We start from the raw sequence: 21,532 nt of genomic DNA on the forward strand, positions 1-21,532 counted from the left end.
ATAAATATAACTTTTTATATGCTGTGTACGACACGCATTGCTAATCTTTAGTATAACTAATTACGATAGGTAATAGCTATACGATACGCATTATTAATCTTCAATGACTTAAATTAGGGTTATTATTAGGAGTTAATAATTTAAAATAAAATTATTTTCAAGGGTTAAGAATCTAGGAGGCTTATAGGTCTATATATAGATTAGAACTACGTAGTGTAGCTATATATTTCCGTAGTATATACTATAAGTTATAACTATTAGTACCTAAACTATTATACTCGAGATTAATTATTTATTCTATATTCTTCATCTATACTAAACTAAAATTATTTAAAAGTACTTTTAATTAAAATAACTTATTAAGGTTTTACATAAAGGTTTGTTATATATTTATACATCTACTTTAACTTAATTATAGATATACTAAAAGCGTCTTTTTACTATTATAGCTGTTAGCTGCGAAGTCCTGATAGGCCTATAATATAGAGCCTATATAGGGTTGCTGTAAAAATACAGCAGTGCGCAAACGGAAGCGGGAGGATACGACGGTAGTGCCGAAGGAAGGTAAAGCACTGTAATATAGTAAGGTATAAGAAATAAAAATTGCTTTTATTGCCTTTAGCCTTAACCTATTAGCCTTGGCCGTAACCTTAAACTTTTGCCTTTAAGCAAAGAAAAGAACTATTCTACAGGAAAAAGGAGAGGTCGATATATAGGCCTTCGTAAGTCTACTATAGGTCCTGTAGGCTTTAGAAGCCCCTATACTACTTTAGGTATTTAGTGGGCTTAGGTGAGTCTAGTGTAGACTTACCGAAATCCATAAAACCTTCGGTAGTAAAGGTACCCTGTAGATTACACTATTGTGGCAACTTACTACGTAAGCTTGTAGCTACTTTAGAAGGTTCTAGTATCTATTGGCTAAGCCTCAGGCCACAATAGCCGGGAAGTTCCGTTACTGCTTACAGCTGTACTGCCTACTGTAATATCAGTCTGTAAGGCAGTAAGTAAGGCACTTAGTAGTACCTATACGTTAACAAAAGTATATTTAGAGTAAAGTGTAAGATAAACATTATTTATAGTAGTATTATGTTAAAATACAGCTTTTGTTTATGGATTTTACAGTGTATCTGAGCCCTATATATTACAGGGCCTTAGAGGCAAAACGATGACTTGAATTAGCAGTGTTTAGGGACTGCGGTTACCGGAGCGGAAGCTCGGCCTCCGGAAGCAATCCGAGGTCCCGGAAAGCCGAGCGCTAAAGCCGGTGCCCTGCAGTGGTTAAACGGTAGCGGCAACGTAGCCTGTAACGTGGCCCCTAACCTTATATTTGGTTTGCGAATTTAGCGGGCGTTTGGGCCCGGAAAGCGCGCGTTTAGGCCCGGGAATAGAGTTACTCTCGGGGAGCAAGTAAAGGGCCGAGGGCCTATAAAACCTCTGCTTTACACCCTATCCACTATAGTATTTTTTAGTCTATAAGGTTTAATTAATATACTGGTTTACTATACTTATTAGTGCCTCACAAGCTTATGTTACAGTAATTCTCTTCTATATATTACAGGGCGCCGCCCCTGTAATTCTCCTTCCTTCAGTGCTACGGCAATTGTCGAATGCTGCAGTTAAATTCTTCTTCGCTCTCAGTGTACTGCGCCGATAGCTATTTCAGCCTATATTTACAAGCCTTAATAGCACCTATTTTAACATCTTGTTACAAAACTATAGAAGTACCCTATACCCTTTTTTTTATTATAAAACTATAGTCAATAGGGATAATATACCTCTAATACTTCTTACCATTAATCCCACTATATTTCTTTTCCTATACAAAAGAGCTAGCTTTTTCACACCTACATATTATATCCCAAAATATCCAACTGCAAGACCTTTGCCGAAAAGTAGCCTAGCCTTTAATATCTTTAAATTTGTGTCAAGTAAGCTACCTTTTCTATACTAAGTTATTAATAGCTTAAGTCTTGCTACTAAAAGCTATATATTCCTAGTCTTTCAGCTAAAGCCAAAATGCTAATTACTTACGAGCAAAAGCGAGTCGTTTAGCTTGATATTAAGCGGTAAAACTTAATAAATATACTCGGTAACTTCTATAGCTATAGTAAAGGCTATATCCTTCTAGTATTTAAATCCTTCTAAATAAAGCTTTAAATCTAGCCAACTAAGCTTGCGAGCGATAGGGTCGTCATTGAAAAAGCGAGCAATACGGTACTTCTCTTCGTTGGTTAACTGCGAGGGCTTCCGGCTACGGCGGTTAGTTCGCAGAGTTAACGATATAGTGAGGGCATATTAGATCTATTTAATCGACGCGCTAGTAGCCTTACGTATAGCTTTGTAATCCATATGCGCGTCTTTAAGTAAAGCTTATATTCGAATCTGTAGCTAGTTAGTCAGTAAGAATTAAAGAGGGTTAGGGATATATATAGCTATTTTTTGCTTACGTGTAAGCTCTAAGGCCCTGTAAGCCCTAAAATGCCAGTGTAGCCGTTATTGTCTTGCTAATTAAAGCTGGTAAAAACGCTCGGCTGAAAGCGAGTTGTAACTATCGTTTTTGTTGACAAAAGCGTTAATTTCTATCTTGTTAGTAGCCGAAGGTTTAAAAGCCGTAGTGTTGCGCAAGCGGGTTTGCATTGCCTTAACAATTGAAAAGTACCCTTGCTATAGAAATTAGTAGTAAAGTGACTGGAATTTAATGGATTTCGATATAGCTGTTAATCGCTTACATCTTAGTAATAGATTTTGTGGGGTAAGTCACCCGCTACCATATATTTTCTTAGTGTAAGTGTAATAGCAAATCGCCTTATCTAATTTACCGAGCTAGTCTATAATAAAAAAAGTGCTTTAAGGTAGTTAATACTAGCAATAACGGAAAACGTCATCGTCCTTAATAAATGCAATTAATCTATTAATTATTAATAGCTCTATGGATCCTGACTGCGGAAGGCTTGCAACTAGTCCCAGTAATTAACCGTTGAACTAACTATCAAACTGCTCTTATAAGTGGGAGCAAGTAGTAATTGACAAATAAAGGCATATGGGCATTGCTGACGATAAGAGAGGTTGACCAACGAGGAGAGGCTCAAAGTAATCAAACAAAGGAAAGCTGGTGCCAAAGCGCCAGGAAAAAAAAAAAGCTTGCAAAGCGCTGTTTGCAAGGCCCATATAAGGAAAAGCTTACAACCCACAGTTGTAAACAGTGGTGAAGATTAGGTTGCCAGACCTGTGCCAATATCAGAGCTGACAGCGGTCAACAGAGCCATCAGTCGGCTTGCATCGACTTTGGACCAGATTCCCATTACGCCAGCTGCTATTCTTGATGACGAAATCCTTGAAAATATTGGGTGTAGGTGAAGGCGGCATCGGCGGAAGTATCGCCTCAGGTCTGGTATAGCCAGTCTTATGTAAATGAATAAATAGCTGACTGCGCGAGGCAAAGGCGGTGCCGCAGGTTGAACGGGCGCAGGGCTGAAGCGAGCGGACCAAACGCTCCCGGCGTGGCTTGCCAGGCGAGGTCTTGGTCCCGGGCGAGGGTGAGGATGAGCGGGTGCGAGGGCCGTTGCCTGTGGAAGGCTTGTTGATAGGCTTGGTGCCAGGCAACGTCTTGTTGCCAGAGGCTTGTTGCCGGGCAAGGCTTTGGTAGGCAGTGTTGACTGTCGCTCAGGGGTGATGGGAGCCGGGGCGGCTGGCAAGGAGAGTGGAACGAAGTCCAAGGCAAAGCCTTCATTGGGCCCGCAGCGGGCTTATTGGCGTCAAAGTTGAGGGCATCGCGAAGACCTGTAATAGCTGTAGTAGATAAGGCGATGCAGTTGTTAGTGGGCTCAATTGAAATGGAAGATGCCACCATTGAACAGGATGACGTAATGGTCAAGGTTAAGCAAACGCTGCTCCAGACTATCAATGTAATCATGCAGCTGGAGTTGCTTGTTTTCCAGAGTCTTGACTTGATACTCAAGACCCTTAATTTGGCCTGCCTTTTCGTCCTTTTGCACAGAGTATATACGCAACGAGAGTTCTCTTTTGAGGGTGACGATTTCTTCGTCCTTCTGGTATAACTAGTCTGTAAGGCTGGGTGCCGAAGGTGACGTAAGCTGCTGCTGTAAGGCTTTCTCAGAGCAGCCGTAAGGTCGTTGACGCGGCGTTCCAGAAATAATGTGACCATTAGCTGTGGAACCTGGGCTTCTGCTCGTCGTCATCGTCAACAGTGAGGTTATCGTGAAAGTAGATACTACACTGATTGTAATATTCTTTGGTGTTGATGATGTGGGAGGGTGCGGTGGAAGTCGTCTTGACGGCTAGTTCGCTCGGGGTAGTATGACATTGGTGAGGGGGCACGTACTGGCGACTAGTAGGCCACTGCTCAGGCAAGGTCATCTTGACGGTCGGTTGCTGACGTAATGACGGTGCGGTCGCTCGGGAAGGGGGAGTTGCTGTGAGAGCTGTAGGCTATTGAGCGGGCAAGACGAAAAGAGGTGTGACCTTATACCTATTGCCAGCTAGGGAGGGTGATGGTTCTAGTGACCGCGGCGACTTTATAAATAGCCTCACGTTCGAATCAACGAGCAAAAGCTTGTCCGGCTACCGGTGATCACTGGGCAAGTAGGTGGTTGTTGAAGGAGCAGTTGTCGTGGAAGAGTGGGTCGTCGGCTGAGCTCTTGGGAGGGCGGCCGGCGCGGCAGAAATCGTGGGCGGTGAGGCACTGGTCACCTAACGGTTTAACGCGGGGCGGTTGGCTGCCTGGGCTTGAGAGCGGACAAGGGGTTGATTTTCGTCAATTGTGGTGGAAAACTATTGATTACGATGGAATTTGGAGAATCGGTGGCCGGCTTACAAGTTAACTGTGAAGCTGGCGGCGCGCTGCAGAATTCCGACACCGGCAGGCGGTAAGCTTGTTTGAGCACCTTGATGGGCAAGGTAGACAAAGCAGTCAAGCTGCGTTGGCAGTAGAATTTGTCGTTTTTTGTCGACTTGGTGGATTTCGTCGTTTGACGTGAATTTGGCCGGCGTTGCCAGTGGTGGGTGTGCTGGACTGACTGTAAAGTCGGCCGTGAAGATGTAATCGACACAGGATTTTGATGCTGGTTTCGGCGGAAGCGCGATTTTGCATGGGAAATAAATGGTGGGAAATAGGATCCGATTTTCTGGTGGGTATCATGCTGTCAGACGGCGGTGATGTCGATCAAATTGGTGTGGCTTCGGTTGACGCGGCGGTCGAACTGGGCCTTGCGCTCAGAGCGTTGGTCGTCGGGAGGCGACGCGGCGGTCGGCTTGTTGACTTGGTGGGCTCGTGAAGTCGAAAATCGACCAACCTGCCTTGTTAAAAAGCTAGTCGCGCAGCGACGGAACTAACGCTATTCTGAGGTAATCGATGAATGGTAGCAAGCTACTATTTAACCCCCGGGGGGGCTTGGACAGAGGTAATAGTATAGGTATATTAGTTGTAAGTGTGGAGGATGATGGTTGAATGCACGTGCCATAGGGACTTTCGCTTGCAAAGCACAACAGCTGCTAGAGAACAACTACAACCCCACGGGCCCCACTGTCGCGCTAGATAGCAGCACCCCACCCGTGGTCTCTGTGGGGAGCTAACGTGCATGGGTCCTGGGTCCAAATGCCAGGTAGCAGCAGCTTCAACTTTATATTTCGGATACACTGCAAAACAACTGTCAACTGCCCTGAAACTCCTGCGATCCGGGTACATCATCACTGAATCGTTATCGCGCACGCCAGCCCTCTAGCCACCTACCGGCAAGATGGTACGCCTAGCCACCTCAATCCACACCCCTCAGCCTTGCGCGCCCCTTGCTGACTGTTGATCTCTCTCACAAATAGAACACAACCTTCAATAGCGCCCTCAAACAATCCACCTCCCTCCGAAAAGATCTCTCCTCCCTCTCTTCCCCCGACGCCGACATTACCCCCGCCATCCTCGGCTCCGTCAGCGCCAGCCTCGCGGCCCTCTCCCGAACGATAGACGAGTACAATACACTCGCCAAGCAGGAGCTCAACAAGGCCAAGCAAGAGAAGGCCTTTGAGCGCATCAAGGACTTCAAGCAGGAAATCTCGTCGTACCGTGCCCTGCTCGACCGACTTAATAAGGACAGAGAAGAGCGGGAGTATGTGAACAACAGGGGGGAGCTGCTGGGGAGGAGGCCCTTTGCCGCGCAAACCCCCGAGAACCCATATACTGGCGCTACAGTGTCAGGTGTACAGACTACTTCGGGATATGGGCATGCGAGGACGAACAGCACGGTCGAGTCTGGCGGTGGGATGGGGATAGGGAGCGGTGATGTTATGCGGGAGTCGCATGCGCTGAGGGAGCAGGCGTTTTTCCAGCACACGAACTCGGCGTTAGATGATTACATTGCTAGGGGCCAGGCTGTATTGGGCGATCTGGGGCAACAGAGGGAGATACTCAAAAACACGCAGCGGAAGCTGTATAGTGTTGGAAATACGCTCGGGATATCGGGGGATACTATTAGGATGGTAGAACGGAGGGCGAAGCAGGATAAGTGGATTTTCTGGGGAGGTGTCATGGGCTTTTTTATGTTTTGCTGGTTAGTGTTGCATTACCTGCGGTAGTGTCCCGACCAGGGAGAGTGGGAAATAGTCATGAAGTGTGGAGTTTTGGCATGGTTTTACGGCAAACTGGTACCAAGGTATATATGACCGAAGTTTTTGTTTTGTGAGCTCCGCCCCTCTGATCATCACAGCGAAAGCGTCCCACTAGATTTCCCTCAGCGACATAGTAAATAGCACATCCTTAGTTGCTTCTACCTCGATGACTTGGGTCTCGGGCAGGATGTGGTTGCTGGTGCTCATCTGCCCCCCAAATTCCGTCGGCCAGTCCGTCACGTCCCATTCCAGGCCCTTGGTCGTGATGTAGCTCGGCTCTTTCATAGGCAGAATGCCTATCCACTTTGCGAACACGTCCTTCTCCCCTGCCGGACCGTCCCTCACCCGGATGACGTGCTTTCTGCCTGCTTTGAGCATGAAGGTCAAAGACTCGCCGCTGAAGAAGTACATCTTGCCTTCGTTATAGTCGGGATCCCGCTGAAACAGATATAAGTGGTGAAGCTGGGATATGCCGTGGTCGACTCTGCCCCCGAGGCTGCCAACGACGACGATGTCCTTCCCCTTGGGAGAGGGACGATATTTCGCGCGGGTGTGCTCAACTGCTTTGGCGAAATCGGTCGAGTAGTCATCGCGGTAGTGTATCACGTTGGTGCGCCTTGGAGGGGTCTCGTAGTAGGTGCGCGCCACTTGGCTGATGGAATCCAGGTCACCGATGATAACGTCGAGGTCGTCAAAGGAGGGGTCGGAATGAATGCCGGCCACATCGTGGAGGCAGTTGGCGGCACCGTCGGCGGCTATATGAAAGATGGCTGTAGAGGAGGTTGAGTTAATGTGTGGGGTAATGAATAGGTATGAAGGGGAGAGCAGGGGGGCACGGACCATTATTCCATAGTCTCTTGATCATGCCGACATGATTGTGGATGGGCTGGTTGAGGATGAGAAGGGCGTAGTCGGGAGGTGCGTTACTGGATGGAGGACGGAAGATATCTGTAGGGTTCCATTCGATGATGGGCGAAGCCTTCTTTTGCTGGGGAATGCATGCAGCCATGCTGTGATGCTCTGTTTGGCTGGTTAGTGTACCCTGCAGGATGATGACGGGGATGCGAGGATACCAGGTGGGTAGCGGGGGGGGCTTTAGGGAAAGGGCTTGATGTAAACTCCAATGCTGCGTGGTGGAATCTCTGAATTGTGCCCAGAATAAAAAGTTGGACAATGTGGATTGTAGGAGTTGATAGCCGGGTACATAAGTTCTGTGAGCGCTCTATATTCGAGTTTATAAGTGTTTGGAACTGAGGTCGCTACAATTTGAGCAAGGCTATAACACGGACAGCTCGGAGCAAACTGTTTAACAAGACTAGTGAAACCCTAACCCTAGGCATGGGAAACTATGACAGGAAGCACACAATATCTCTTTCTCAAAAGGATAGCTTTATGTGGGGTCGCCTCGTAGGTAATTGAAGAGATGACACTGCTTACAAATGTCTGCCCCTATGGCTTTTCTTTTGGGGCCAAAAGCTTTCTGTGGTCTCTTTTATAGAACATAGTTTCTATAGGAAACTATATACTTCCAATTCCGCTCAACGCTTCGAGGCACCGAGGATAAAAACCGTCAAATCCACGCCGACGTAAGTGTGGATTCCATGTCTGCAGGCCTCAGTCGGGATGCTGTAATTAGCCGCCCGCTGTAGGGATCAAGCAGCCTGATAACCTCACAGCCTCACGCCAAGGTAGGTAGGTACCGTAGTACCTTACCAAAATCGACTCGATCCTCTCGCCGCATTTCATCGAGCTGCAGCATATCGTGACATCCAGGCCGCGCACAAGCTTCCGTTCCCGTCCCAGTAGTTGTGGCACTGGCTGTGCCGCCCGCTTCCATGTTATCAGGAGGAATCCCGGTTGGGATATGAACCGCCTTATTGGCTGAATTTCAATGTCGGCATCCTTGATATCTTGAGGGCTATGCGTTAAATGTATGTGTTGGTCGACTTTGTTATCTGATATTGAAGTATATCGTTTCGACCTAGCACGCTCTAGACCCGACTTTTCGGTGACGCTCTCCTCAAATGGACGCCTGACAGGCGCCTTGACAACCGTTCATTCACCATGGTTGGTGAGTTAGGTATATATTCCAGCTATTTCCCACTGGCCCGTGGCAGCCCGGTTCAGCTGAACATCACACCCGACACCTTGTTTCAACTAGAGACCATGATCATCTATAAACCATCAATCGTTTTGACCGCAGTGCTCTGCGCCGACCTTGCCGGAGCTCAGGACTATGTCGGCCCAAACTTCGAAAGATGTCAAAAACGAGTCACCAGCATCTTGGAGGGAAAGGAGGAATGGAACGGCATCAACAACGTGACCGTAGAGCAGTACATATACCGTGGTGCCGTTCGGGGGATGAACTCCGAGTATGAGCAAACTTCCAGAGATAAGTTCATCACCATCACCACCGAGGGTTGCAAGGTGCTCTGTGAGAGCCCTGTCGACTTTTATTGGCACTCGGATATCACGACCACCCTCAGCATCATTTCCAACTGGATATTGCCTATCATGGCCTTGCTTTCCGCTCTTCCATACGATTCCTTGCACCGCAGGACGGCCGGGGCACCGTGGTGGCAGACCAGGATCATGGGGACCCTTCGCGCCCTGCTTAACTGGCTCGGGTCTCCCGAGACAGCCCTTACAAACACATTATTCAACATCCATCAGATGCACGAATGTTTAGCTGAAACCAAGTCATCAGGCCAAGGCATTTCGGGCAACAGCAACCTGCGGTCACTCAAGATGGATGCCTACTACGTGCTCAGCTGCATAGGCCAGTTCAACATGCCCGATTTAAGCAGTGACGAGTTTTTGGAGCCCCTCGTTTACGCCTTATTTAGAGGCTTTGTACACTTGGATGCTGGAGAGGCAGCCGCTCATGCCCAATCCACGACGTACCCGCCAGCCGGCACTACACCAGATCAAAGGGAACGGTCGGAGCAAGCGAAGGTGTGGACGAGAGAACTTCTTCAAGAAATGGCGTTTCAACTCAGGATGCTCCGTCGTCGAGGAATCTACCCATCACTTGTCAATGTGTTCCTCTTCTGCGTCGCCTACGCCATGGCCGTCGTCCTGGCTTTCAGCGACGTTGGCGAAAGAACCACAGCTCACGCTTTGGCTCTAGGTATTCTAGTCAGCTGGCTGCCGCTGCTTGTCTTATTTTCCATTCTGGACCGGAATCCCATGTCGGCCGATCGGAGCAGGAAGTTGATGTCTCGATGGCTGTGGAACGCCGACGCAATCCGTCGGTGGGAGAAAGGTTCGGGAATCCCTGCTTCCCAGACTCCGCCGCCAGTCATGCCGGCGGGAGGTCCGCCTGCGTCACCGGACTGGTGGACATGGAACAAGGAAGAGAATTTGCGCGCGTTGCAGCTACCGCCCGGTCAAATGCCTCTATTTGGTCCCTTTCAGCAGCCGGTAAGATTCGACCCCTTCATTGGAGAGTTTGTTGGCCAAGGAAGACAAATGGGCTACCATGGTCTGGCTTTTTCTGTTGTGCACAGTGTCTATGACAGCCACGGAACCGATCGACGGATGAGGTCCATTCAGGAAATCGTGGAACATACGCGTGTCAGGCTCGATGGACCGCGGCCCTGGGCGTGGTGGAGGATGGCATTCATTTCACTAACGATAGTTTGGCTCTTTGCCGGAATGGCATTTATGATCTCATACAACACTCCTACTGTCGGTTTCGCTTGTCGGTCTGGGTCCTACACAGTGTACGGCCTTCTTACCTTCGGTTCTTGGTTCTTGTCATTGCTGCCATGCTACAAACACCCTGATAATTGGATGAGAGCCGTGGCCCATGCCTTCAATGGACTGGCGCTTCTCACTCTCATACTCATCATCTTCGCCTCCTTCAGCGGTATTTTCAACAACTGCATATGCAAGGGAGGGCTGGCTGGATACTTGGACTTTGAGAGTGCAGAGTTCTACCGGAACCCAAACCATTTCAACGTCTATAAATGGTGGATGGCCGGTGCTATTGTGGGTGCTTTGCCCATAACCTTCAGCTTGCTTAGGGCAGCTTGGTTGTTGATTCGACTGAAGCCTCTGTGGCAGGCTTCGGAGCAACACAACCCACATGTGCGCAACCCCGGAGTTGATATGATCTGGTTGATTTAGGCAATTTCTTATTATTTTATTTGCGACCTGGTTACCCAGAAATACCAATCATCTTGTTCATCTGCATCATGTTTGTCTGTATTGTTCTTTTGCGCCCCTGAAAGAGCGTCAGCATTCCGTTGGTTACCTCCCTACCTTATTTACGGCGAGAGTCTTGGCACCACAGCTTGCTGCCTAAAACACAGCCAAGATCTTGTTGATATAAAAACCCCAGCCATGCTCTCTTTATAAACACGTATTCTTTTTACTGTATTCACTCCCTCAATCACCACGAATCCGTTTGGTCTCATAAAAATGGCCCCGTGTAAACATGCAAGCCTGTTGCTCGATGTATCGCCAAACGCGACCCAGGCTGGATTCGCGCGCCCACCGGCCGCCAAGAGAAGAGCAGCAGCATCCCTTGCCAGCCGCATAGAACCAGACACGGCTGATGAAGAAGAAGCCCAAAATCTCGCTGGCACCTTTCCAGGTCCCTTGGTCCTCCCGGATGACCTGCTGTCCGTCTACCCCAAAGACCCCGACTCTGGGCAGACAGTCAAGGTCTGGCAAAGGTCCAAACACCGCAACCGCCTCAACGCCAGCACCCCCAACACCATCCACGTTGCTGCACCACCCTCCTACTCCCCCAAGATGAAGCACATGAGGGAGTGGATCGTCCCCCTCACCGCCACCGAGGGGGAAGAAGACGTCAGCCCCCCGAAACCAAAAGACCTAACCGATTACCTTTCCGCCTACTACCACCCTCTCCCCGTGACCCGAACCCCCAATCTCATCTGGGTCCCTTGGGAAGATGATGATTGCCCACCAAACGCTGCAAAGGACGAAAATAGGTACATCGGCCTCAAGCAAGGCCAGAACATCACCCGGATCCGCACCCGCCCCTGCCCTGACGGCGCCTACGAGCGGCAGCTGAACCTGGGCGACATTTTGGACGGGCTGCTGCACATGGTCAAGGAGATCCACCCCCGGTACGCGCTTGTGATGATGCTTCATCACGATCTGTACGAGGACGAGACGGACGATTTCTGCTGCGGGAGGGCGTACGGCGGGAGCAGGGTTTCGGTTGTGACGTCGAGTAGGTATCATCCTGGGCTGGACTGGTACCAGGAGATTGAACGGGCGCACATGTGGCCTGCGAGTCACTGTGGGAATTTTGTGAGGAGGAAGTGTGGGATACGGTCTGGAGCGGGGGTGAAGAGGAGGAAGGTGATGATGGTTGAGGGGGACGGTGCTGGGGAGGGCAAGGGGGGGGGGACGGCCATGAGGGCGGCCATGGATGCGTATGTTGCTGCGCCGGCGCCCGAGAAAGACTTGGCGGGGTTGTGGTTTGGGAGGACGGCGCTGACGGCTTCGCACGAGCTGGGGCATTGTTTTTGTTTGGGGCATTGCAATTATTATGCTTGCGCCATGCAGGGGACAGCAGGGATCATGGAGGATGTGAGGCAGCCGCCGTATTTGTGTCCGGTTTGTTTGGAGAAGGTGATTTCAGGGCTCTTGGAGGTGAAGGAATATGCAAACATTGGGAGGGAGAGGTTGATACTACAGAGGTATAAGAAGCTGCATGAGTTTTGCACCGGCAAGACAAGGGCGGGGGTCAAGATGTTTGCGGCTTATGGAGCCTGGTTGGGCAAGAGGATCGAGGCGCTCAAAGCCGAGGAGGAGGGGGGCGAGGGGCAGTTGTAGCCATTGATCTAACAAATGATAGCGAGTAATAACTAGACCGAAAGCCTTCTCTGCTGGTTTATAATGAAGGGAAATGTGGGAAGCAACAGGTACCGGGCATCAAGGGGTGAGGGCAATGAGCTTCCCAAACTGGGTGTTCTTCGAAGCAACCGCCCATGCCTCGTCAATCTCATCCAACTTGAACCTGCCAACAACCTCAACGCCAGTCTCCGGTCCAAGCCTCAGCACGCCAGACTCGGCCATCTTGACAATCTGTTGGGCGTCAGCCCTGTCATACATGTATTGCCCCTTGACCGTCAAGCTCTTCCATACAATCATGGCATACGTTACCGAGAGACCCTCTGGGAGCACGCCCATAAGCGAGGCCCTCCCATAGTTCCTCAAGGCCTTGAAGCAGCTGCCCACATGGGTGCTTCCTGTTGCAGCAGCCGGACTGATATCAAGGTATGCATCCACCGGCCCCCAGCTTGTCAGCTTCTGCACATCCCCGTCTTCGTCCCCAGACATGGGTACAATCTGGATCTTCCCCCTGGGATACAACCCCTGAATCCGTTTCAGAATCTCCATATTTCTCCCCATGACAATGACCTGCCCAGCCCCCATCGCGACAGCAACCTCTACCGCAGCACCGCCAAACTGGCCCGTAGCCGGCGCAACAATCACCCTCTCCCCCGCCCGCAGCCCGATACCCTTCCACCCCCCCAGCACAACAAGCTGCACAGGCAACTGCAACAGATTCTCGACACTGTACCCCAACCCACCATCCCCCTTTGGCTTACAAAGCCTCTCCTCATCCAACGGCTCGACGTTCTCCAACGGGGCAAGGATATACTCGGCATAAGAGCCATTCTTCCAGTTTTTCTCGATCCACTCCCTGCTGGCGGGCACTCCGCCGTCAAAGGTGCCCCAAACAGCTTGGATCTCGTCCGGGTTGTCCCTCGCCCGGAGAAAGGACTGGATCATGACGAGCTTGCCGACGGGGAGGGAGGTGGTGTCCGGGCCGGGCTGGACTACGCGGCCGATGGCGTACCCCCCGCCGATGATCATGTCGGGGGCAAGGGTGAAACCTACTTTTCCAGAGTAGATGTCGTAGACCTTTTGGGAAACCTGGGCGGCGAGGACGCGGATTAGGACGGAGCCGGGGACCACGGTGGGGACGGGGACGGTGCGGAGGGTGATTTGAGGATCGGGGGAGATTGTGGGGAGATGGAGGGCGCGCATGTGGGTTGGGAGGGACATTTTGGTGTTGTGGTTTTGTTTGTACGTATGAGTGACAAAGTCTTGTCTGGTGTGTCCAGACTCTTGTTTGTTGGTGAGAGATACCTGCCGTACCTTGCTCGCAACAACAGTTTCGAGGACCTTCCTTTTATACCCCATCATCCTGCCAAGGTGCTGCCATGTTGTTGTCGTTTTGCCGGCGCGATGGCTTTCCTGCTGCCGTATTGTGATTCACCAGTCCCATCCTTCTGTCGTCCATAATCCATAATACCTTACTTTACTTCCGGTGGCTACGACCTACTTGGCTGCCAATGACATGTGGTTGGCCAAACGGGCGACAAGGCACATCACGGGGTTAGTGTACTTTTGAAATACGCATTGCGGTTAGCGTGGTTCTCTCCGGGCCAATGATTGTGGACCGTTGGGAATAGCGGGACTGGACCGATTTCAAATCGGAACGTCTGGACTTCTGACCTGAAGGCCGTCTTTTAATATTTGCTCATCCCTCAACATCAGCAAACTTGTATTGGGGTTTGAATACGACTAGAGGATGATCCTCCCGTCTGCCGCCGAGTATTCCAAAAGCTTTTGGGCAAACAACAACAAAGAACTCTCCCTCCGGCGTTACCGGCCCCACCTCTCGGGCCAGGATCCGCTAATCTCCACCTTTCGACCACCCTCCGACCATGTCGAGCACCAACATGGCGTCTGTAAAGAGCAGTGGCATCGTAAAAGCAAAGTCTGGATCGAAAGCAGACACCAGCTTCCGTAAACGTAAAAGCCATACCAAATCCCGTAGCGGGTGCGTCAACTGCAAACTCCGCCACATCAAGGTATGGTTTTCTTTTGCTGTTATCACCCCATTTTCGTTGGTCCTAACCGGAGCAGTGTGACGAATCAAAGCCGATATGCAACAACTGCACCAGCTTCCGTGTATCGTGCACATATGACCGCACCCTCAAGTCATCCGAGGCACTCGCTCTTCAGCCATGGTCAGAGCAGGTGTTTCCGTTGGTCAACGTCAGAGAGACTCATCTAACATATGCATCTCTCGCCAGCTTGTCGCTGAACCGTCAGGTGTTGACCATGCTCAACGACCACATTCGGGAATCCGATCCGCAGGCTGTGAAGAATGGCTTTCTGTTCAAGGATCAGCATTTGAGATATCTGAATCAGTTCCATGAGAAGACCATCTTGTCGCTCAAGATGAACCACAAACTGGATCTGTACCGCAGGGAGAGTGTCAGATTGGCCATTCGGGTATTCTTACCCCCTTAACATGTCACAATGCCTTCAGTGCTAACCAACCAGGAACCCTTCCTCCTCCACCTCGTCCTCGCCGTAACCCTCATGCACGAACGCCTCGCCGCCTCCCCCCTCACCACCGAGTCCCCTTCCATCCAAGAGCTCTACCACCACGCCACTGGCTCCTCCCAGCTCAACCAGCTTCTATCCAGCCACCCCTCCCAACTCAGCCGCGTGCAAAAAGACGCCATGTTCATGGGCACCATCCTCCTCGCCTGCACCTCCTTCGCCCAGCTCGACGCCTCCCTCCCCCTAGCCTCCCACTGGCCCTTCGTCTCCTCCCCTCACGACCTCGACTGGCTCAAGATCTGCTCGGGAAAGCGCGTCGTCCAAAAGCTAGCCGATACTCACGCTGCTGATTCCGCGCTGAGGGATATCTCCTACGAGTTTGTCCTTTCCGGTCCCGCCGCGAGGGTAGAACTCCTTCCCGAGGAAGACGCGATTGCCCGGCTGCCGGAGCCGTTGAGGAGGCTGTTGAGGTTGGATCACGCGGGTGTGTCGGCCAAGACGAACGCGTATTATGACGCTGGGGTGGTGGTGGGGAGGGTTCTGCCGTTGGAGATAAGCGAGGATAACCTGCTTGTGTCTTTGGTGCTGGTAAGTTTTCTGCCGGTCAGGTTCAGGGAGATGCTGGAGGAAAAGGACGCAAAGGCGCTGCTGTTGTTTGCGTGGTATCATGCCAAGATTGGGCAGTTTGGGAGGTGGTGGATTTGGAGGAGGGCGGTGACTGAGGGGAGGGCTATTTTGGCTTATTTGGAGAGGTACTATGGGGGAACGGTGGGTGGGGATGAGGAGCTGTTGGGGTATCCGAAGAAGTGGTGTGGGATGGAGGTGATGGTGAATGAGGGGATGACTTGATTGGTTGTGCAGTATTTTTGTGCTGTTGGGAAGAAGGAGGACAGGTTCATGCTAGAGCTGTATGTAGGTATGCTTCAAGAAGCGCTCTGAAGCACCGCCTTGCCGAACCTATTATCTAGTGATAACACGATGCATAGGTACCTACCTGTCTTATCTCGGTAGGTAGGTATATGTGGTTACACTACTACTGTTGAAATATGTAGAGATGAGGCAAATTGAGAGTGGTGGATGAATAAGGTGCCTGGTAGGTAGGTAGGTAGCTACCAGGTAATCTGAAAGCCAAGAGACCATGTTCCCCCATGCCAAAGCTTTGGCAGAGATTATCAACGACTTCAAACAACACCCGATTCCCTGCTGCTTCGAGCTCCCAATATGATGACAGCTTGCCTCAGGGTTAATGTCCGTCATCTTCCCTGGGCGCTGGAGATGTCGACAAAGAAATCCCCCAACCCTTCAAACCGCCAAGACGGGACCCAAGTGTCGCAACCTGGGGGGTGTGGCAGTGCCCATCTTGGCAAAATGAGACACTGCCCTCAAAGCATCTTGGCATTCGGTCTTCAAAAGTCACGACCACCCCGCAAGCAGACACCTATCTGGATGTTGAGACGCAGCTACAACATCAACAACATTGTTTTTCGCTCTGAACAGATCAGATCAATCCCGGCCCAACTCACGCAAGATGTCATTCGCACCCCCACCATACCTCCCGCCCCCACCAAAAGACAACCCTCCCACCATCTCCCACGGTGCCCTCCCAACCGAAGAACCTCCAGCCTACTCCCAGCTAGAATCAACAACCTTCGACCCGAACGACCCCATGCCCCCAGCCACCTTTTCCATCCACGGCCGCTTCATCTACGCCTCCCCCTCCCCCTCCACACCCCCGAGCTCAGACCCCTCCTACCAAACCGATTACCCCATCCTGACACCCACACACGGTTCTCGAACAGTCGACTTTCAGCGCGTGCAGTACAGGTACCGAGCCTCCAACGCCACCGGCAGGCCCGTCATCTCCCACCGCGGCAAAGACCTCTACACCCTGTCCCACCACCTGCCCATCCTGGGGATGCCCTTCCAGGCTATGGCCGTTCCCAAGAGTCGAAAGACGCTTGGGGAGGTGCATATTGCCAAGTCGCCTGCTTTTCACACAGGGTACCGCGCGAATAGGGTATTGCCTGATCATGAGGTTGCCAGGTTGGAGAGGAAGGGGGAGAAGGTGCCGAGGGAGTATCACTTTCAGATCAAGGAGGGGGGGGCTGAGAGATGGGTGTGGAAGGATTCGAATGGAAGGGCGGTGGCCTTTCAGTGGAGGGGGCAAAGAAGCGAGTTTGGCGGTGGTGATGGTCAGCCGGGGAGTAGTCGGGATCCGGATGGGGGGGTTGGTGATGGGGGGGGATGGGAGGTGCCCAGGCTCCAGGTTCTGGTGGAGTTAGACAGGAGGACGCTGGATAGTTTGGTGGCGGTGTGGTGCCTGTGGGCGATGCATTTGCATCATGAGGCTACGGCACCCAAGAAGACCTGGGAAGATCGTATGTCCTCCTATAAGTTGATCACGCTGCTCGAGAGGTGGCCGAGGTGTTTATTCCGCTTTATGGCGTGTGCTAACTATAAGTTGGCAGGATTGGCCTTGATGGCGAGGAAGAGACCGGAGGGTACGCCACAGGGGGGCTTTTATACTATGAAGTTTTAATGGTTGGATGCATGGAAGCACAGGGGTTGGGTGGAGAAGGATAGTCGTGGTTGAAAACAAATGATACCCTGGACGATGGATCAAATTGAATGAAGAACCGATGTTGTTCTCTCACATAAGGATAGACTCAAGAAGCAGTGTGTCTACTTTGAATCTGCGCCCATGTCGCATAAAAAGCCACTGGCTGCTCTCCCGTTTTCCTCGACAACATCGTAGTTCCAAATCCTCTCAAACTTGGCAGATATCTCTTCCCCAAACTTGACCTTGTCGTTGCCGACTCTTTGATCCTGCCACTGAAAAAGATCCACGGCCTCTCGAGTCGCCTGGACAACCCACTGGGTCCTGTCAAAGCGGGCATCGTTGTATCCTTTCAGTGCAGCCTCCACAATTGCACGCTCGTCTTTGGCTGAAGTAGACCCCGCCTCCAGCTTGTCGTTGAGATGGCTCAATAATGTGGCCAAGAAGTATGCATCTTCTATCCCAAGCCCTCCCCCAGCACCAAGATGAGGGCCAGTGGCATGCGCCGCATCACCAGCAAGGCACACCCTTCCTCTGATATAAGTGGACGCTGGGTTCTCAGCCATATCGAAGATTGCCCACTTTTCCATCTCATCCGGGAAGAGCTGAGCAATGTTTCTGGCCGTCTCATTCCATCCCTGAAGTGCATCAATCACCTCCTTTCTGGACCCCTGACAGGTATGTCTTCCTTGCGCCACCAAACCCTCTGGCCAATCCTTGTTCTTATCCGAGATGACAACCAGTACGTTTAAAACGGAGCTGTTTCCCACGGGATATGTGATGATGTGAGAGTCTGGCCCATTGTACATGAACCTCGTCGAGCACTTGTACTTCCCAATCGCTTGGACAGCCTGGTCCATCGGGACCAACGACCGGTAGCAAAACCTTTGCGAGTATCCCGGGTACGCCGCCTTCACTAGATTCTTCCCCGTAGATCCCAGCACGTAGTGCCTCACTTGAGATCTGATTCCATCACAACCCACCACCACAGTGGCATTGACCTTACTCCCGTCTTTAAAACTGACCAGCACCCCATCGTCCGTTTCCCGAATTCCCTCGAGCTCCTTTCCAAACTCGACCGATCCAGAGGGCAGCAGTGATGCCCACGCGTCCAAAATGTCACTCCTCTTGCACCCTTGAAACCCATCCTTGCCCACGAACTTCTTGTACATCAACTCCCCCTCATCAGAATGCCCGTTGACCCACTGGAAGTAGTCTTCTCCGTTGGGGTTTGCCACCCTCTTGAAAGCTTTCAGAACATCTTTGGACAGGTACCCCATCGCCTTTTCAGCATTGGGACTGAAGCCGAGGCCTGCGCCAATGTCCCGAAACCCAGGAGCGCGCTCGTAAATGGTGAAGGGGACTTTGCGTTCGCGGAGGCCGAGGCCGAGGGTGATGCCGGTTATACCAGCCCCGATGATGGCGACGCGGACGTCCTTGGTAGTGGCACTGGGCATGTTTGGTTGTTACTGACGGTGTGGCAGATGATTGGGCAAACACAAAGCTTCAAGGTTGACGTTGAGACTGCTCTTCAGAACTAAAGCCGATGAGCTCAATAGCCAGATATGGGGAAGGAAGGATGACGAGGCAGGTGGGTAAAAGGTGTTTTCGGCAACGAGGTGGGGATATATGTACCGGAGTCCCGATGGAATGCACCTCAGTCAGCCACGCAGCCCGTCGCACCGGACTTTTGGCTGGTGCCCGAGCTGTATCCCTGGCGCAGTAGGTAGATGGCGTCTTGCGAGTCGTGGACGCTGGAAAGCTCTGAACTTCAAGCAGAAAAACACCCCGGTTGTTTGTTGACTTCCACCCTTTCCAGGACGAAGACATTGTCAAGGGTGAAAAAGGTAGCAAGATGACACTGATCAAAGTCCCACAACAGCCTCAGACGCTGAAAAAGGAAAAGGTTCTCCTTACCGGTAAGCGTGATCACTTCCCTTGTTAAGTTTCATGTGAGAGTTCACCATCCGACCAGGCGGCACTGGCTTCGTGGCCTCCCACGTCCTCGACTCCCTGGCAAGCAACGGCCACCCTGTTGTCGTCACCGTCCGCTCAGAAGAAAAAGGCAATCGCCTCCTCCAATCCCTCTCTCACTTCGGCGCCTCCAACCAAGTCCAATACGCCATCGTCCCCGACATCTCCACCAAAAACGCCTTCGATCCCATCCTTCACGACCACCGCTTCACCTACGTAATCCACACCGCATCCCCCTATCAACTCTCCTTTGCCGACCCCGTCAATGACTGCCTCAACCCCGCCATCAAGGGCACCACCTACCTCCTCGACTCCATCCACCGCCTCTGCCCCTCGGTCACCCGCGTGGTCATCACCTCCTCCAGCGCCGCTATCCTCAACCCGCCCAACCACCGCGATGTCTACGATGAGTCCTCCTGGTCAGATGTGAGCTGGGAGCAGGCCATGCAGCCAGAGCACACCTACCGTGCCAGCAAGAAATTCGCCGAGCAGGCTGCCTGGTCTTTTCTCGAGGAGCACAACCCGCGGTTCACCATCGCGACGATCAACAACACCTATACTTTTGGTCCGCTCTCGCGATCGCTGGCGAATTCGGCAAAGTTTAGCTCGGCAGAGGTGAACACCTCCAACCGCCGGATTTGGGATCTGATTCATGGCAAGTGGCGAAACCCAGATGGATCGGCGTGCATCCCGTCCACGGCGCCAGTGTTTACGTTTGTGGACGTGAGGGACGTGGCGGATGCGCACCTGGCGGCTTTGACGGCATCGGGACAGAGATATTACACTGTAGGAGGGTTCTTTTCCAACTATCAGATTGCAAGGATTGTGGACGAAGAGTTCAAGGGAGTGCTGGGGGATGATGTGCTCCCGAATCTGAAAGGGCAGGAGGATGATTTTGAGGAAGACAAGCACTGGAAGTTTGATGTGAGTAGGAGTGAGAAGGAGTTGGGGATACGGTATAGGGGGTTGAGAGAGTGTGTGAGGGATGCCGTGGTAAGTATGCTGGAGTTTGAAAAGGGGACGACTTTCAACTAGGAGTATCTGAGGTGGATCCTTTTGTTCATAGAGTTGAACCAGCCTGCTAGTGATAACCAAAGCTGTTTGCCTGTCGATTGTCTTCTTATTCTCTTTCCTTGAGTTTCAACTTCAAAACATCATCATGTACCTAAAATCAAATGACCTGCCGTTGATTCCAGTGACAGACAAAAAAGGTGCAATATCAATCCTTTCTCAGCAAAGATCCACTCCAGAATCAGGCACGGAATCTAGACACCTTAGGTAGATACCCTTTGGTTGACAGTTGATCGCGACCAAAGTTGACCACTTGTCATGTCCCTAAAGCCAGAGGCGGTGCGACCCCCTTTCCTTTTCCTTCGGAAGCTCGAGCATTGGGCATTGGCCCATCGGTAAGCTACTCAGAGCTTGTCTCGGTCGTGTCATCCTCACCACGGCAAAGGGTGGTCGCACAGACGAACAACTGGACGATCTCCGTCAGTTGACAGTTGAGTGATACTGTAGCTGCACACAAACCACCCTAGTGATGATGTTGGTTCTGACGAGCGGCGAGTCCGAAGAGGATCATGATCGACTTGAATGTCTGGAACATGTATGTTGAAAGTGATATCAAAACAGGTTGCCTTGCCGCAAAGTTGGCCATACGGAGCGGCCCAGTTCGCTTCCAGATGACGGTATTCCAGGTTTCCCAAGTGGGGGACGGGATGGTGGTGTGCGGTCGAGTGCAGTGCACATGCTGCGCCGTAGGCTGGCATCTGCGTGCAAGTGGTAATTAAGATGCGGAGACAAGATGCCAGCTCGGTTGGGCCATTGACGGTACCGCGCCTACCTAGACAAGGTACCTTGGGCGAACCAAGTTGACATCTGGGCGACGGTGAGTGTGGGATATTGTAGCTATCGGATGGTATTATATATGGGCCTGAGATGAGGATGGACGACAAAGAAGCCCTCTGCTAAGAAACGGCCTGCCGATATTGGCATTCGAGGCGCCTCGCCTACGGATAAAGCGAGGGGATGCAACAA

General features: G+C 51.4%; 13 protein-coding genes across 13 annotated transcripts; 7 read left to right on the forward strand and 6 right to left on the reverse strand.

Moving 5' to 3' along the window:
• Positions 1–3,403: 3,403 nt before the first annotated feature.
• Positions 3,404–3,913, reverse strand: QC763_300005 (uncharacterized protein; the record flags this gene model as incomplete). The annotated part of the gene is made up of 2 exons (XM_062910465.1): positions 3,404–3,728; positions 3,873–3,913. 2 exons carry the CDS (start codon positions 3,911–3,913, stop codon positions 3,404–3,406), a joined length of 366 nt encoding a protein of 121 aa, XP_062766372.1.
• Positions 3,914–4,591: 678 nt separating this feature from the next.
• QC763_0046620 (uncharacterized protein) lies at positions 4,592–5,480 on the reverse strand (the record flags this gene model as incomplete). Its single annotated transcript, XM_062905695.1, has 3 exons — positions 4,592–4,745; positions 4,835–5,036; positions 5,474–5,480. The coding sequence occupies 3 exons, from the start codon at positions 5,478–5,480 to the stop codon at positions 4,592–4,594; spliced, it is 363 nt and encodes a 120-aa protein (XP_062766373.1).
• Positions 5,481–5,575: 95 nt separating this feature from the next.
• Positions 5,576–6,691, forward strand: BOS1 (Protein transport protein bos1). Its single transcript, XM_062910466.1, has 2 exons — positions 5,576–5,759; positions 5,836–6,691. Exons 1-2 carry the CDS (start codon positions 5,757–5,759, stop codon positions 6,583–6,585), a joined length of 753 nt encoding a protein of 250 aa, XP_062766374.1. The 5' UTR covers positions 5,576–5,756; the 3' UTR covers positions 6,586–6,691.
• On the reverse strand, positions 6,674–7,917 carry THI80 (thiamine pyrophosphokinase). The gene is made up of 2 exons (XM_062910467.1): positions 7,459–7,917; positions 6,674–7,388 (listed from the first exon to the last, which is right to left on the reverse strand). The coding sequence occupies exons 1-2, from the start codon at positions 7,625–7,627 to the stop codon at positions 6,730–6,732; spliced, it is 828 nt and encodes a 275-aa protein (XP_062766375.1). The 5' UTR covers positions 7,628–7,917; the 3' UTR covers positions 6,674–6,729.
• Positions 7,918–8,453: 536 nt separating this feature from the next.
• QC763_300030 (uncharacterized protein) lies at positions 8,454–10,749 on the forward strand (the record flags this gene model as incomplete). Its single annotated transcript, XM_062910468.1, has 3 exons — positions 8,454–8,474; positions 8,614–8,689; positions 8,780–10,749. The coding sequence occupies 3 exons, from the start codon at positions 8,454–8,456 to the stop codon at positions 10,747–10,749; spliced, it is 2,067 nt and encodes a 688-aa protein (XP_062766376.1).
• A 294-nt stretch (positions 10,750–11,043) lies between these two features.
• Positions 11,044–12,432, forward strand: QC763_300040 (uncharacterized protein; the record flags this gene model as incomplete). The annotated part of the gene is made up of 1 exon (XM_062910469.1): positions 11,044–12,432. The coding sequence occupies one exon, from the start codon at positions 11,044–11,046 to the stop codon at positions 12,430–12,432; it is 1,389 nt and encodes a 462-aa protein (XP_062766377.1).
• A 63-nt stretch (positions 12,433–12,495) lies between these two features.
• QC763_0046670 (uncharacterized protein) lies at positions 12,496–13,870 on the forward strand (the record flags this gene model as incomplete). The annotated part of the gene is made up of 2 exons (XM_062905696.1): positions 12,496–12,876; positions 12,991–13,870. 2 exons carry the CDS (start codon positions 12,496–12,498, stop codon positions 13,561–13,563), a joined length of 954 nt encoding a protein of 317 aa, XP_062766378.1. The 3' UTR covers positions 13,564–13,870.
• QC763_0046680 (uncharacterized protein) lies at positions 12,532–13,812 on the reverse strand (the record flags this gene model as incomplete). Its single annotated transcript, XM_062905697.1, has 1 exon — positions 12,532–13,812. One exon carries the CDS (start codon positions 13,810–13,812, stop codon positions 12,532–12,534), a length of 1,281 nt encoding a protein of 426 aa, XP_062766379.1.
• A 221-nt stretch (positions 13,871–14,091) lies between the features above and the next one.
• On the forward strand, positions 14,092–16,286 carry QC763_300060 (uncharacterized protein). The gene is made up of 3 exons (XM_062910470.1): positions 14,092–14,483; positions 14,539–14,910; positions 14,962–16,286. Exons 1-3 carry the CDS (start codon positions 14,337–14,339, stop codon positions 15,811–15,813), a joined length of 1,371 nt encoding a protein of 456 aa, XP_062766380.1. The 5' UTR covers positions 14,092–14,336; the 3' UTR covers positions 15,814–16,286.
• Positions 16,287–16,492: 206 nt separating this feature from the next.
• QC763_300070 (uncharacterized protein) lies at positions 16,493–17,503 on the forward strand (the record flags this gene model as incomplete). Its single annotated transcript, XM_062910471.1, has 2 exons — positions 16,493–17,342; positions 17,433–17,503. 2 exons carry the CDS (start codon positions 16,493–16,495, stop codon positions 17,501–17,503), a joined length of 921 nt encoding a protein of 306 aa, XP_062766381.1.
• Positions 17,504–17,646: 143 nt separating this feature from the next.
• Positions 17,647–18,978, reverse strand: QC763_300080 (uncharacterized protein; the record flags this gene model as incomplete). Its single annotated transcript, XM_062910472.1, has 1 exon — positions 17,647–18,978. The coding sequence occupies one exon, from the start codon at positions 18,976–18,978 to the stop codon at positions 17,647–17,649; it is 1,332 nt and encodes a 443-aa protein (XP_062766382.1).
• A 100-nt stretch (positions 18,979–19,078) lies between these two features.
• Positions 19,079–21,467, forward strand: GRE2_1 (methylglyoxal reductase (NADPH-dependent) gre2). Its single transcript, XM_062910473.1, has 2 exons — positions 19,079–19,440; positions 19,497–21,467. Exons 1-2 carry the CDS (start codon positions 19,377–19,379, stop codon positions 20,528–20,530), a joined length of 1,098 nt encoding a protein of 365 aa, XP_062766383.1. The 5' UTR covers positions 19,079–19,376; the 3' UTR covers positions 20,531–21,467.
• On the reverse strand, positions 20,577–21,101 carry QC763_0046730 (uncharacterized protein; the record flags this gene model as incomplete). Its single annotated transcript, XM_062905698.1, has 3 exons — positions 20,577–20,600; positions 20,782–20,906; positions 21,053–21,101. 3 exons carry the CDS (start codon positions 21,099–21,101, stop codon positions 20,577–20,579), a joined length of 198 nt encoding a protein of 65 aa, XP_062766384.1.
• Positions 21,468–21,532: the final 65 nt, after the last annotated feature.

Source organism: Podospora pseudopauciseta, chromosome 3, assembly GCF_035222475.1.
Source record: "Podospora pseudopauciseta strain CBS 411.78 chromosome 3, whole genome shotgun sequence".
In the NCBI taxonomy this organism is placed as follows: domain Eukaryota; kingdom Fungi; phylum Ascomycota; class Sordariomycetes; order Sordariales; family Podosporaceae; genus Podospora; species Podospora pseudopauciseta.